The following is a 14582-nucleotide window of genomic DNA, read 5'->3' as shown; positions in this document are numbered from 1 at the left end:
CCACCATGGGCACTGGTGGTACTCACAGACACACGCTGGCATTGGGAGACAGCACGTAGACATTGTTCTCACACAGCGGGTAGATGATGACAGCTTTGCCCCAGTACACCAGGTGAGCCGCAAGCTGGAACACCTGCAGGTCACAGATGGCTGGGAGGACCAGGCCTAGGATACTATGGTCTTCCTGCTCTGGAGAAGCTGGTCCAAAGCTCATGCAGCACAGACCCTATGGCCATGGCCCCTGGAGTCCCTTCCCTGACTTGGGCAGCACCTCCCACCAGGTGGCAGGTCCCACAGTGTCTCCTGGGACCAGAGCCTTTTCATCACTGCTGCCTGCACTATCTACCGCTGCCACTTCCTGGCCAGACCCTGTGCTGCTGCGCTCTTGCTGAGGAACAATACTGTCAGGCCCAGGCTTCAAGCCCAAGAGCATGGGGACATTTGGAATGTTGGGTAGTGCAGGTGGACCCAGCGAGGCAGGGGGCTTGGCTGGGTGTCCCAGCAGAGGAACAGCTCTACCCACACCCACCAGGACCCCAGCTCGGCTCCCCAAGAAGGAGTAGATGTAGTTACTAGCCTAACACCCCTGCACACCCAAAGGCCCCAGATTTGTTCCTGTGGGCCCTACCTTCCCCTAGAGAACATCCTGCCACACTGTTCTTCTGGGCCCTCAGATATCAGGAGTCCTTTCCAGGAACCTCAAGCACCCCAGCTTCTCATGGAGGAGAGGTCTGAGAGCAACAGTTGTGCTCCTGCCTGTGTCTCCCTGGATACATTCTGTCCTTGGGGCAGGTGGGCCTCCAGTGTGTTGAACCACCCCTATCAGGACAGAGGCCTGCTGTGCTGCAGAGGACACATCTACTCAGCTCAGCAAATGGGACCCCCAGTGGTATCAACACGGAAGAAACAGCAGGTCCATCACTGCCCCTCTTCTCTCAACCCAAATGCAGAGCTGCCCATTTTCCTTGTCTCCACTCTTCTCTCTGCTGCAGCAGCTGGCCTTGTCTCTGCTGCAGCAGCTGGCCTGGTCTCTGCTTCTTCCAGGCCATCTCCACAAGCAGAGCACCATGTAAAGGCTAGAAGTCACAGGGCCACAACCCAGCAATGCTCCCTCTGGATTCCAGGACAGAACCTGCCCTTGCCTCCTTCAGCTGCCAGTGTCTTCAGCCGGTGGCTCCATGGTCACTCTGACTCTTGCTTCATGGGGCCCTTGTGATTACATTAAGGGCCTACCAGGAAAATCTCCCCATCTCAAGATCCTTAACATCCTAATATCTGTAAAGTCCCACAAAAGGCCACAACCACAGGTGCTGGGGTTTGGATGTAGATCTGTGAGGGTCAATATTCAGTCAGTCATAAGGAACATACACTCAGAAGGCGGAGGCAGGAGGACCACAAGTTTGAGGCCAGACTAGGCAACATAGTGAATCTTTGTTTCAAAATTTAAAATAGGGTTACCTTGTGGTTCAATGGTAGAGGGCTTGCCTAGCATGCATGAGGCACTGGGTTTGATCCTCAGCATCACATAAAAATTAATAAATAAAAAGGCATTGTGTCAATCTACAACTAAAAAATTATTTAAAAATAAATAAATAAATAAATAAAAGGGCTGGGGATTGGCTTAGTGGTAGGGTTCAACTCCCCATACTGAAAAAAAAATAATAATAATATACAATGTGACCATAACTTTATTTCAAAGTTATGTGTTTTTTTTTTTTTTTTTTTAGGGCACAGTGGCATGCATGTATAGTCCCAGCTACTCAGAAAGCCAAAACACGAGGACCTTTGAGCCCAGGCGTTCAAGACCTTGGGCAATATATACAGACCCCATCTCGGGTTGGGCTGGGGATATGGCTCAAGCAGTAACACGCTTGCCTGGCATGCGCAGGGCGCTGGGTTCAATCCTCAGCACCACATGAAATAAAGATGATGTGTCCACTGAAAACTGAAAAATAAATATTAAAAAAATTCTCTCTCTGTCTCTGTCTTAAAAAAAAAAACTAGATGGATCTATAGGTTCTAGAATATTAGATTAGATCTATAGGTTCTGGAATATTAGATTAGAGGGACTTCCTCTTTCTGTCTCTGTAATACCTGTAACATTTCAATTTTCAATAGAGAATATATTTATTTACTTATTTATTGGCTCTGGGGGTTGAACCCAGCAGTGCTTTACCACTGAGCAACATCCCCAGTCTTTTTTTTTATTATTTTTATTATTTTTAAATTTTTAGTTGTAGATGGACACAATACTTTTGTTTGTTTATTTTTATGTGGTGCTAAGGAACAAATCCAATGCCTCACATGTGGAAGGCAAGCGCTCTACCTCTGAGCTACAACCCCAGCCCCTTTTTTATTTTTTATTTTGAGACAGAGTCTTACTAAGTTGCCTAGGCTGGCCTAGAACTTGCAATCCTCCGGCCTCAGCTTCCCACATCTCTAGGGTTACAGGTGTGGCCACTGTGCCCAACTGAGTAAGAATATACTGATTTTACCATTGAACACTATTTGCACTAAGATGGAGCATGATGATGTTAAAACATCCCGTGACATTCACACCTGAGGAAGATGCTCCCCAAAGGACTAGCGCCACCTGGGGGCATGGCACCCTGCTTAAAGGCTGGCTGGGTGAGCCATTAAGGCTGGCCTCAGGGTTTCCACACAGCCTTGCTGCAGCAAGAAAGGGTGAGGCGCAGGCTCAGCACAGTGAAGACTGAGTGCCCGGCTCCTTTCGGCACTTACAACAGGATATGCAAAGCCTCAGCCTTCCCCATACTGGCCCTGTCCTGCAAGTGTGGGAATGGTGAGACCACATGGGTGAACAGGATGCGGTCCTCACTGGGTCCTGTCCAGTCCAGGAGCCAGAATGAAGCACAAAGCCAGACTCCAGTGCGTGCTCTAGCAGAGCAGATAAAGGTCAGGGCACACAGAGCACATCCAGATTCACACTGAAGGAGAATTTGAAATGCTGTTTTGGGAAAAAAATAGGCAGAAATGTCACTGCAGGAGCTTCACAGGCCAAGCTGAGCTTAGGGACCTGGGCAATGAGCCCAAGTGGCCTAGCCTTGGCATCTGCTGCCCCCTGGTGGCCATGTGGTGCATACCAACACCAGACACCCTGGGCCACCCACAGGCACTCCGGGTCCTTTCCTTGGATGGTACCCACGGCCCTGGCCAATGTCACCCCATCAAAAGCTGGGTCCTTGCCTGTCAGCTTCTTCTTGTGCCCCACCCGCACTCCAATCATATCCACCCTGGCCAAGGCTGAGGGTCCCTCCCTTAGAGTGCATGGCCCAGCAAGAGGGTGGCATCTCATACAAAGAAGAGGCAGCACAAACGTACACAGTGTGAAGGCCACAGCTCAGGCCCTGGCTCAGCATGTGGCGGGCCCGTGTGCAAGCTTCTGCCCTCATGTCCCACGCACTTGTTCCTGTGCCTCTGGGAGACTTCATGCACTGGCCAAGTGCACTATGTGCCACCTCCTCCGCAAAGCCAGCCCTGGGTCCTGTCCTCCAGACCTTTGCCCAGTGCTGGGAGTTCCTCCCTCCTGCCTCCCATAGCTCACCTCCATTTCTCTGCATTCGAGACCAAAGAAGTCAACCCAAAACTTAGGTCAGACTCAGATGTCAGAACCTCAAGCACCCCAGGAACTGGCCTGGTCAGGGCATATAATGCAATAGCTCTCAGCTGAAGAGAGGGCCTGGGAGGCAGCATGGTGAGCAACCTGCTTTCCTGGTGCCTCCCACCACCACCCTGGGGCTGCCTGCTCTGCATGCAATCCAAGTCCCCCAGGCCCTACCTGCAGCAAAGCCAGGTCAGCATCCTGGGCTAACTGCTGTAGGTTCTTCATAGCAGATGTGGTCTTGATCACCCGCACCAGAGCTGGGGAACAGTCAACAGGGAGCTCACTCAGCAGGGACTTCTCATCACTGAGCAGCAGCAAGGCATGGTAGGGGCTGAGAAGCAAAGTCATGTCAGTGGGCCTGTGAATCACAGGGCCCCTGCACAAGGCAGGCACCCAGAACTCACTGCACTGTGGAGAAGTAGGATGAGGGAGGAACCAAAGAGAAGGGCAGCAGTGTCCAGGAGCCTTCATAAAAAATCTGCAAGGCTCACTGCTGCCCTTGGGAGAAAACAAATTAGACCAAAACTGAGGTGGGCCATACTCTACCTCTGGGGTGCCCAGCACAGGTTTACTGATTGAATGAATCAAAGAATCTTTCCTAAGTAAATGGTCTCAAACATGGAAAAAGCAAAATCCTCTCCACAGACTACGAATAGAACTACCTAAAAATATATTTAGCAAGGGACTGGAGGGAAGGCGTCACTTGGGACACTGATGGGGGTGGGGAGGGTCCAGGCGTACTTTGCTTTCCCTGGTTTCCAAACATTCAAGAATGCGACCAGATTTCCATTCTTTTCCTTTTTTTTTTTTTTTTTTTTTTTTTTGTGGTGCTGGGATTGTACACAGGCACATTCTACTACTAAGCTACAGCCTTAGCATACCAGGTTTCTTTCCTCCTCTTTATTTTGTTTGGGGATCAAACTCAGAGCCTCGCATAGGCTAGGCTAGTGCTCCACCACAGAGCCACACCCCAGCCCCCAGGTTTCTTTTTACTATTTAGATAGTACTCAAGGAAATAGGGGACTTGGTGTAGGCGCATGTGTGCCTGTGCCGCAAGACTGGGTCTAGCTCACCCCTCAGAGAATATCAATGTAGCCGAGAAGCTGGGATCCACGTCACCATGAGATGACATCTGCCCTGGCCCAGGACTGGCTCCTCCTCATGCTCAGCCACACAGCCCATCAAGGCCCACTCACCCAGGCTGGCTGGGAGGCCCAGGGGAGAGGGGATGGGTCATTTCTGAACAGAACTGGACACAAAATCATGGTTTACTAAGAGTAGAATTCTACCTGCCAACTTTTAGAGGAAAATATATTTTTTTCTTTTTTGGAGGTACTAGGGATTGAACTTAGGGGGTGCTCTACCATTAAGCTACACCCCCAGCCCCATTTATCTATCTATCTATCTATCTATCTAAAATTTTTGAGATAGGGTCTCACTAAGCACCCAAGTAGCTGGGACTACCTGCATCAACACCACACCCAGAAAATAGTTTTAATGTGTTTTTTTTTTTTTTTATTGTTGTTTTTTGAGACAGGGACTTGCTAAATTACTTAGGGCCTCACTAAATTGTTGAGACTGATTTTGAACTTGCAATCTCCTGCCTCAGTCTCCCAGTCCCTGGGATCACAGGTGTGTACCACTACACCCAGCTCGGAAAAGAGAATTTCTGGAACAAGTCTTAGGCAAAGCTTCAGGAGGTCACCACAGGGAAGGGCTCTCACCGGATGGCTTTCAGGCTCCGCTCGATGGCCTCAGGGGGAATCAGGCTGGAGGCAGCATAGTGGATCTTGTGGGGCAGACAGAAGCTCACTTCCAGCCAGCTGTTGATGTGGAGCCGTACCACACCAGATGTGCATAGGCTGCAGAGAGTGGAGCCAGGACTGTTCACACAGCAACACTCTAAGTGCATGCACAGATCACAGCACCAGACCCAGTGTGGCCCCAGCACACTGCTCTGCTGGGTGGAGGAAACTGCAGGGGGAAACTTCATGGACCAGAAAGCATCTTTTCAGTTCATGTAAGAAAGCTTGTTAGGAACACACACAAATGCATCTCTCACTAGAAAAGGGGTGTCTGTGGCCCACTCAGCCTACTAGGGTTTAACGGAAGCCTCTTCTACCTCTAGGGCATCTAACTGGCCCCCTGCCTGCCTACCTGGCACACACAGCATGTCCATCCTGTGAAGGGGCCTGCCATGAATACCTGGTGCTGGCCCTCACAGGTTTGCCAGGCAGGGTGTGGGCTGTGTCCCAAGAGGAGAAGTGAGTAGGAGAGGGAATGTCAAGGTTCCTAGAAAGTTATAGTGGTGGGATGTGTCAGCATGGGGAAGATGCTCCCTGGGCTCCATCCTGACCTGCCTGAGGTGACAGTCAATGGCCCTCCTGTGTCCCTCTATGGAACAACTCAGTTCTCAAATAGGAGCAAAGCTCAGGACAGTTCTCCAAACCACCCACTGAGACAGGGCCTCCTTCCATCCTGTTTCCACTCAGGAGAGTAGCCAAGAAGTGCTTTTCCCATCACCTCCAACCTGCTCTGCTGGTTCTAACTCCCCCTGGGGTTAAGCCAAGACAGCTACATGGAGCTAAGTGTGGAGCTCAGCAATGCTACACACAGGTGACAATCACGTGAGAGGTGCTAAGGCTCCAGATCAGCAGCTCCAGGAGGGGTAAGGAGCTCAGCCCACCCCAGGTCAGAATGCACAAAGCCCCTCAGATCTCTGGAACACACTAGCATCTAGAGCTGAGATGGCCAGTGTGTAGGAAGCCCCACAACCCCTCCTGGCACCTGTAGAACATTCTTACAGCCTTGTCCCTGAATTCTCAAGAAATAGTTTCTCTCTCAGGTTCTCCATAGGGTTGGCATTCATGTCAAATCCTGAGGAACAGCCTGGCCTCTTAAGGAATCAAAAATGACACTGTGTGAGACTTGCCAGGGGACCCAGGTGTTAGCTGCTTAATGTGAGTAAGCAACAGTTAGGATCTCAGTATCCACAGTAGCAGGAGAGAGGAGCGACAAGGAGGTCCAGTTGGCTGCTCAGTGGCCGGCTCCATGGGAACTACTGGTCAGGCTCCTCCACTTCAATGGTGGTCAGATGGTGAAAGTAAAAAGTTCTTCTATTTCTTTTTTCTTTCTTTCCTTTTTAGTGGTACTAGGGATTGAACCGGGGGCACACTTCCACTGAGCTACATCCTCAGCCCTTTTTATTTTTCATTCTGAGACAGGTCTCCCTAAGCTGCTCAGGCTGGCTTTGAACATTGGCTCTTCCTGCCACAGTCATCAGAGTAGCTCATGGTTGCTCTTGGCCAAGAATCAAAACTGAACACCAAGACTCCTACCATTTCACTCACTGCTATTTCCTGCTCAAAGAGCTCAGCAATGCTGCACACAGGTGACAACCACCTGAGAGGTGCCGAGGCACCAAAAACTGTTTCCCACACTGTTCAGAGGACAGAACTACTTACAGCCTTGCACTTTGGGGGCTCAAACTCAGCAACACTGAGGAAGAGGAACATGACCATAAATAAGTTGCCCAGATGTGAGAAACACTAGAAAGCTACAAGACAGGTGAAGGAGAAGAGGGTACAGATGCGTGCATGGAGCAGGGGCCTGGGGCGGGGAGAGCCGGACAAGTGCCAACTGTGGGTGCAAGGAAATATGGGACACAGGTTTGGCCACCTTACACTGCTACGGCGTGGGGCCTGCTTATGATGGGTGCCCTGCTTTCCACATGGACTCAACTCTATTCTCCTGAGCATCTGCTCACCTGCAGCCGCCTTGCACCTCTGAGCACAAGGCACTAAAGCTGCTCATTTCAGACTAACAAGTTCCAAGTTCTGCAGTGTGGGGTACAGTGCCATGGCCAGAAGCACCCAAGGCAAAGCTCTACAGCAGCCAGGGGACAACAGTCCTAGGAAAGGGCCTGTGGACTCTAGCCTCTAACTCCAGGGAGTCAGGAGCCTCAGTGAAGTCTGCCAGGAGGAGGGAAGAGAAAGGTTTTTCCCTGGTTTGAAAGCCCAGTTTCAAGAACAGACCCATGGTTTAGGTCCTAAAAGGCTTGTTGCTTAGCTTGTACTTCTATCTTCAGGGTGTTTAATGGTCTGGCTGAAAACACAGTGCCCCAGGCTTATCCAGCTCTCACATTACCAGGAGGGCCCAGCCCAGTCTGCAAGGGGAGATAGATGATCCTGCCACAGCCCCGCATCCCATGCAATGACTGTGCAAAGGCAACATGTTATCTTCCACACCCAAGTTGGGTGTGCCCAAGCCAACCTACCCCCTTCACGCTCAGCATCTGGAAGAGGATGCCAATTCCCAACCGTTAGCTAACAATTGAAAGGTCATTTTGTGGTCTCACTCTGGTTATGTTCCTACCCTAGGACAGAGACATGTAATGCTATCCCAAGCACTGCATCCTCTGGCTCCATACTCAGGTTGGGCTATGCTCCACGTGGGGGGCACTGTGCAACCCAAGAAGTATAAGCGCACTGCGAGAGCCCAGCTAGTGATGTCATGCAGAAGCCCATGCACAGGAAATACACACTCCTGTGCAGGCCGGCCTTGCTCTGGAAACCAGCAGTGTGAGGCCCAACACCATGTGCCTCCTATCTGGCTAGGTCCCCATAATGTCCCCAGGCTCTGCCCTTCCAGGTCCACCTCAGGCCCTTGTGCCTGAGAGAACTCCATAGGACACTTCCAGATCACTGTCCCTCCTGCTGTTCTAGGTTCCTTCCACCAACAGTGGTAGAGCAGTGTTCCTCCACATGCTGAGCACTAGAGCTGCTACTGAAGGGATGTCCCTGCCCTCCTGGGGGACACAATCCAGTGGTCACATGAACAAGGCAGATGCTCTCACTGAAGTCATAGCACTCCCCAGGGAAGCATGTACTGGAACAGTCAGGGTGGCCTCCTGAGGGAGCCACACTTCCAGCCTAGATTCACAGGCATAGCAGGTACCAGAGGTGACCAGGATGACCAGGCTACTCAGTTATAGCACAACTCTAGCTCTGGATGAAGACATCGACTCAGGACTAGTCTCTCTGAAATGCCCCAGTCAGATCCACAGTCTCATTAAGCCTCACAGCTTCTTGTCTTTCAATTCTGCTCTGAGAAATTCCCCGGGGATCTGGCAGAAGGCCACTGTCAGAAGAAAGGAGCTGTGTTGTGTTCTCAGCTACCTGGTTGATTCTATACGCAGCCTCTCCTCTGGGCACGGTCTCAAGACCCACCATGGACCAGGTAAGATGAGGATGGACGGCAGGCCACAGGCCAGAGGATGCTCAGGCAGTTCCAGAGCTATGCAGGCACCAAGTGGGGGTGGGAACTTCTCCCGTAAGAACAGTACAGCTCCCAGCATCTCTGGGGCAGGACTCAGGGCCAGAACTCCCAGTACACAGGGTGCCTGGTCAAGGGAAGAACACCAGGGCTGAGCATTCTCACCTGAACCTTGAAGGTGTGTGCTCCTCAAAACTGTGCCCCCCAGGTGGCCCAGGCCGCCTGACGCTCTGAGCTGTGGCACTATAGTCACACAAGCAGTTGGTAGACAAGTTCCAATCTCCCCACTCCAAACCTAAGAAACCACTTCCCTTCTTTCTCTAGAAACAGAAAGCCACAGGTTTTCCTGTGCTTCAGTCTCAAGCTGGAGGTGTTGCAGATTCCCACTCAGAACAAGCCATCAACTTCCAAGGAAGGGATCTCCAGCTCAGCCAACTCAAGACCAGAGGGCAACCATTCTCTTGCCACAAAGAAAACACCTGTGCAACCTCAAAGGTCCTGCTCTAGTCAGGATGTGGCAGTGGCTGCTTGCAGATGCTCTGAAGTCCTCTGACACAGGGAGGCCCTCACCCAGAGGTTACCAGGTGACACAAGTGCCAGTCCAACAGGTCACAGAGAGCACAGTTGCTTCCCCCTTGAAGAAACCTGCATTTACCAACCAGGTGAGGGATCCAAGTAGCACTCAGAGAAATGAAAATGAGACAACGCAAACATGCAAGAAGACTCACCACCTCTCCATCATTTAAAATGAAAAATTTACCAAGCTCCCTGGCAAATCCATTGGTGCAAGTGCAAATGCAAATCAAGCACACATCCCAGAGAAGACGCATCAACCATGTGTGATGCTTTCCAGGATCCACCTCAGGGACAATGAGGCACAAGCACAAAATGACATCCACAGATAACTGAGCAGCATGTGTCACAGCAGCCATGTAAAGCATACAGGGAGCCGGGTGTGGTGGTGCACACCTGTAATCCCAGCAACTCAGAAGGCTGAGGCAGGAGGATTGCCAGCCTCAGCAACCTAGTGAGGCCCTAAGCAACTCAGTGAGACCCTGTCTCTAAATAAAATAAAATTTAAAAAAAAGGGCTGGGGATGTGGCCCAATGGTTAAGTGCCCCTTCTAAGTGGTTAAGAGGAAGGAAGGAAGGAAGAAAGAAAGGGAGAGAGGGAGAGAGGGAGGGAACACAGGGCCCTACATCAACCACAGCTGCTCACCAGGAGGGGGAGATAGTAGGAGGCCACAACTGCAGGGCAGGCAGAGGAACCAGACCCACCCGGGCTGCGCAGAAAGGTGTGCCAGGCAGCATCTACCGGGCATTGTGCTGGCACTGTGTGGGCCCTGCAGTGACAAGGCAGCATGTGAATGGGTGCTGCAGGTGCAGGAGCAGGAAGGCAAAGATCTAGGAGGGGTGGCAGCTGGGTATACACCTCTCGATGCAGCTTCAGAGCCAGGGAACATCTTGGGGCCACAGAGCAGTGGTCAGACAGAAGACCTTGCAGAAGAAATGGATGTCATGCTGGTCCACATTTAATAGAGCTGGTGCTCAGCCACCAATGTAATCAGATGGTGCAGGGTTTCCCTGATGCCCCCCAGTGTTTGCTGCCCTCAGACACTCCCAGAGCAGGAAATAGCACAGCCAGCCCCACCCAGCTCTGTCCACTGAGCCAGTTTCTTCATGGGTGAAAAAAAGTGGAACCCACCAACCAAAGTGGGACCAGAATTCCACTGTCCCCCTCAGCAAGAGCACCTTCAGGCTCTCACACATAGCTTCTAGCTGGTTTTCTGTGTTAAGGAGAGTCCAGAGGTGAATGCTCCAACTAGGCGCATGCTACCTAGCAAAGGGGCTATCATTTGAAAATGGCTACCAAGGTCACTTCTCATAAGAGTAGCCACAGTCTTCGTGCTCTTGCCCCATCTCAGTGGAAGGCCAGCATCCAAACACCAGAACAGTGTCCAGCATCAGGGACCCAGGTGCGGATAGCCCCAGGCTCCTGGAGAGCCAGAGAGCATGCCCACCTGCCTACCTGTCATATGCCTCCTTGAGGTCCCTTGCCAGCTTGCACTTGGGCAGGATGTGATGGAACGGGGACTGTGGGCCTTCATTTGCTGTAACAATCACAAAACAGAAGATTTCAAAGCTTCCACAGCAAGGAACTATGCACAGGCTGCTCAGAAGCCGACACTCCAACTGAATCACTTAAAACCACCCATTGGGAACTCCCTGCTTCTCACACAACCTGTGTCCTGTGAACTGAACACAAGCTGTTTGTCCTACCACTTCTCACGGAACACACTAGCCCAAAACCTTTGCCCTGTCCCAAAGGCCTGTGCCTTGCACTGTCAGGCCACTGCCCTGCTGGCTGGTGTGTTCCAGGCCCCCCTCTCACACATGTATGCTGATGCAGCTTACTTACTTATTGTGGGTACCTGGAATTGAACCTAGGGGTGTTTAACCACTGAGCCATACCCCCAGCTTTTTACGTTTTATTCTGAGACAGACTCTCACTAAGTTGCTGAGCCTGGCCTCAAACTTGCCATCTCCCAAGTCACTGGGATGATGGGTGTGCACCAATGTGCCCCACCCGACATCACAAGTTTTGACAGCTAATTTTCTTTCTTTCGTATTTCTTCTTCTTCTTCTTTTTTTTTTTTTTTATTTTTAATCGGGGAGTGGGGTGCTGGGGATTGAACCCAGGGCCTTGTGCATGTGAGGAAATCACTCTACTAACTGAGCTATATCCCCAGCCCTTGCTGGTGAATTTTCAAACAGAGTGAAATTACACCAAAGTCCAGGCCACTCTTGCTGCCAATCTGTGCATGACATTCACCAATTCTACTCAGAGCTACCAAGGCTGAGCCTGACTGCAGCTCTGTTCTACCTGCATCTTCCAAATGAGCTGCTGACCTTAGGAAAGGAGTGGAGTTTATCATCATGTACCCCATGGCTTAGCACTATGGGTATACCAAAAGTTATATGGTGGCCTGCCAGGAAAGACTATTATTTTTTAATATTTATTTTTTAGTTTTAGGTGGACACAATATCTTTAACTTATTTTTATGCAGTGCTGAGGATCAAATCCAATGCCTCGTGCATGCCAGGCAAGCATTCCACCACTAAGCCAAAACCCAGCCTGCAAATACTATTTTTGATAACTGATTAGTGCATAATTCAATTAAACCTACCCTCAGTTTGGCTAAAAGCAGGGAATGGAAACCACTCACCTTAAGACTGGACATCCCTGCCAGCCTCTCCCCAACTCGCACCCATGACCAAGGTTCTAACAGGGGCAGGGCCAGGCAGAGGTGTGAGTGCTAACTGAATGGTGCTGCCGCGTGTGGGGAAGGGAATCCTTCCAGTTGGGAAGTCAGTCTGGGCACATCCATTTGAGAAAGCAGACTTAATTTGAATGAGTCCCTTGGGAGTCTTCATGTGCCCTGGGCTCACTTGCTCAATGTTAAGCTCATACAGCCTCTCCACAAAAAGGGGACAGTCCCTGTGGCACAAGGCTGCTGTGAGCACTTCCTCAGCCATGCCCAGTGCACTGAAAGCCCGGAGACTGCAAGTACCCAAGTGCTCTGACGATGCTAGTTGGGAAACCTGGAGCTGTCCACATTAGAAGATGCCATCAGCCAGCCCAGAACCACTCTCACTGCTGCTCACCGTCAGCCACAGTGGACACCTCGTCCTGCAGCGCCAAGATCAGCTTGGCCTCCCGAGTGAGGTACTGGCAGCGGCGCTCCTCATGCTGCAGCACTGTAGCAATGCGCCGGGACAGGGTATGCAGACAGTTGATCACAGAAGGGTCAGCGTTGGCCTGCAGGGGAGAAGCCACACAGATGTAAATGTGCCACAGGTGCAAAGGAAATAACAGGCCAGGCACAGTAGCACTTGCCTGTCCTTCCAGCTCTGGAGGCTGAGGCAGAAGGATCCCAAGTTCAAAGCCAGCCTCAGCAACTCAGCAAGACCCTGTCTCAAAATAAAATAAAAAGGGATGGGGTGTAACTCAGTGGTTAAATGTCTCTCGGTTCCATCACCAGTGCCAAGAAAAACAAAAACATGCATAGCCAAAATTTAGACCATGAAAGAAACCTTCTCTACTCCTCTCCTCCAGGTGCCTCTGGAAGCCATGATTGCCAGAAATTTCCTATGCCCCTCCAGAAGCACTGGCTGCCAGCCCCCATTCCCTGCTCCTGGGAGGGCTGCATGATGGCTGCACAGAGGGGGCTCCACACACATTTTACCATGCCAGGATGGTAAGCAAAAGCAGGCTGTGGCTAAGGGCAGATTCTACCCACCCATCTGCTGTGTAACCCTGAGTGGTGGGACAACAAGGGCACCTCCCTCAATGAGGATCAGACACATTAAGCACTCAGACAGAGCCTGCCCTAAGAAAAGCCCTGCAAGTGTCCACACTCAGCACTGTCCTGATGAGCATGTTGAACAAGCCTGGCTATGTTACAACAGGGCACACGGTACTCTTCTGTCCTCAAGCATGAGCAGCTCTCCCCAGCTAACAAGAGGACCAGCAGGCCCCAGGCCAAGGCTCCTGCCCAGGGCTCCTTCTGCACCCACACTGACTAGGTGGAGGGAGGGTGAGGAGGCTCTCAGGAACAGAAGTGGACCCCACCCCCTCTGGAAGCTATCAGGGGCCACAGCTGGCCAGGCAGATGTATCCACCCAAGACCAGGGTGGAGTGCACAGCTGTGGGATCTGTGGAGCAGCTCCAGAGGGCAGATAACTGGGCCAAGCATGACCTGGTGGTTCTGGAGACCAACAGCAGTGCTGAGTCAGCCTGGGGAAGTGGAGAGAGGGTGCAGGACAGGTGGTGCCACCGATTAGAAATCCCTGTTACCAGCAGGCAGGATCAGACCCCTGGGTTCAGAGCTGGGTGCAGGTGTGGAGACCTTACTTAGACATTAGCACTTGGTTCACCTGCAGAATTCTAGACTCCCAGCAGATTCATGTTCACACACAGCCTGCATCTGGGCAGACTCAGAGAGGTAGCACTGCCCTCTCTCTCGAGGCCTCTTAACAGTATCTCTGACCTGCAGTGCCAATTTACAGGGCATAGGCCATTACCTCAAAACAAAGACACACTCAGAATCTGTGTAAATATACACCAGCAAAGCAGGGGGATAGAGAATGATCCTAGACATACGACACTCCCTTCCATAACCCCAAGAGTTCAACCCTCTGCTGCCAGTGCTGCCAGAGAAGGCACACTGGCCTCCCCCCGAGGATCCCTGATGTGCTGACCAGGTGCTGCCCCCGTAAGGTCCTAGACTGCACTGTGGGCATCTGGTGTCCTGTCTGCTCAGTCTTGAGAGTACCTGAGGCGTATGTGGGCCCAGCTGTGCAGGGACACGTGAGAAGCCCTCCACCTGGCACATGGCTGCCTTGGGGCTCTCAGAGTAGTACCCAAATCACGGCAGTACCACCAACAGGCTTCTCATCCCAAATGTACCCCAGCTCCCAAAACAAACTTCCAATTTACAGGAAACAGAGGCAGAGAGCAAGCCTGATGGTCTGCACAGGGAGCTAGCTCCAAATGTGGAACCTGTGCTGGACCAAGGGAGGAGCTGGCAGAGATACTCGCCCGGGTCACAGACCAAATGGAAAGCATGTCTGGCTTGGGAGCCCCAGCATGCCAAATGCCAGTAGACATCAATGTGAAAAGT

At 51.5% G+C, this 14582-nt stretch overlaps 1 protein-coding gene across 7 annotated transcripts in view; it reads right to left on the bottom strand.

Annotated features, from left to right (window-relative positions):
• The window catches only part of Nprl3 (NPR3 like, GATOR1 complex subunit), a 34873-nt gene that overhangs the window by 5009 nt on the left and 15282 nt on the right, over positions 1-14582 (bottom strand). For all 7 annotated transcript variants that reach the window (XM_076839879.2, XM_076839878.2, XM_076839880.2 and 4 more), the window contains 5 exons: positions 12565-12718; positions 10928-11009; positions 5350-5487; positions 3806-3956; positions 27-139 (listed from right to left, as the gene is read on the bottom strand). In XM_076839879.2, the coding sequence (XP_076695994.1) occupies positions 27-139; positions 3806-3956; positions 5350-5487; positions 10928-11009; positions 12565-12718 (638 nt within the window). The remainder of the gene's footprint in view (positions 1-26; positions 140-3805; positions 3957-5349; positions 5488-10927; positions 11010-12564; positions 12719-14582) is intronic.

The sequence above is a fragment of the Callospermophilus lateralis genome, chromosome 19, assembly GCF_048772815.1.
Source record: "Callospermophilus lateralis isolate mCalLat2 chromosome 19, mCalLat2.hap1, whole genome shotgun sequence".
Taxonomy (NCBI): domain Eukaryota; kingdom Metazoa; phylum Chordata; class Mammalia; order Rodentia; family Sciuridae; genus Callospermophilus; species Callospermophilus lateralis.
This window is presented reverse-complemented; position numbering and strand designations above follow the sequence as displayed.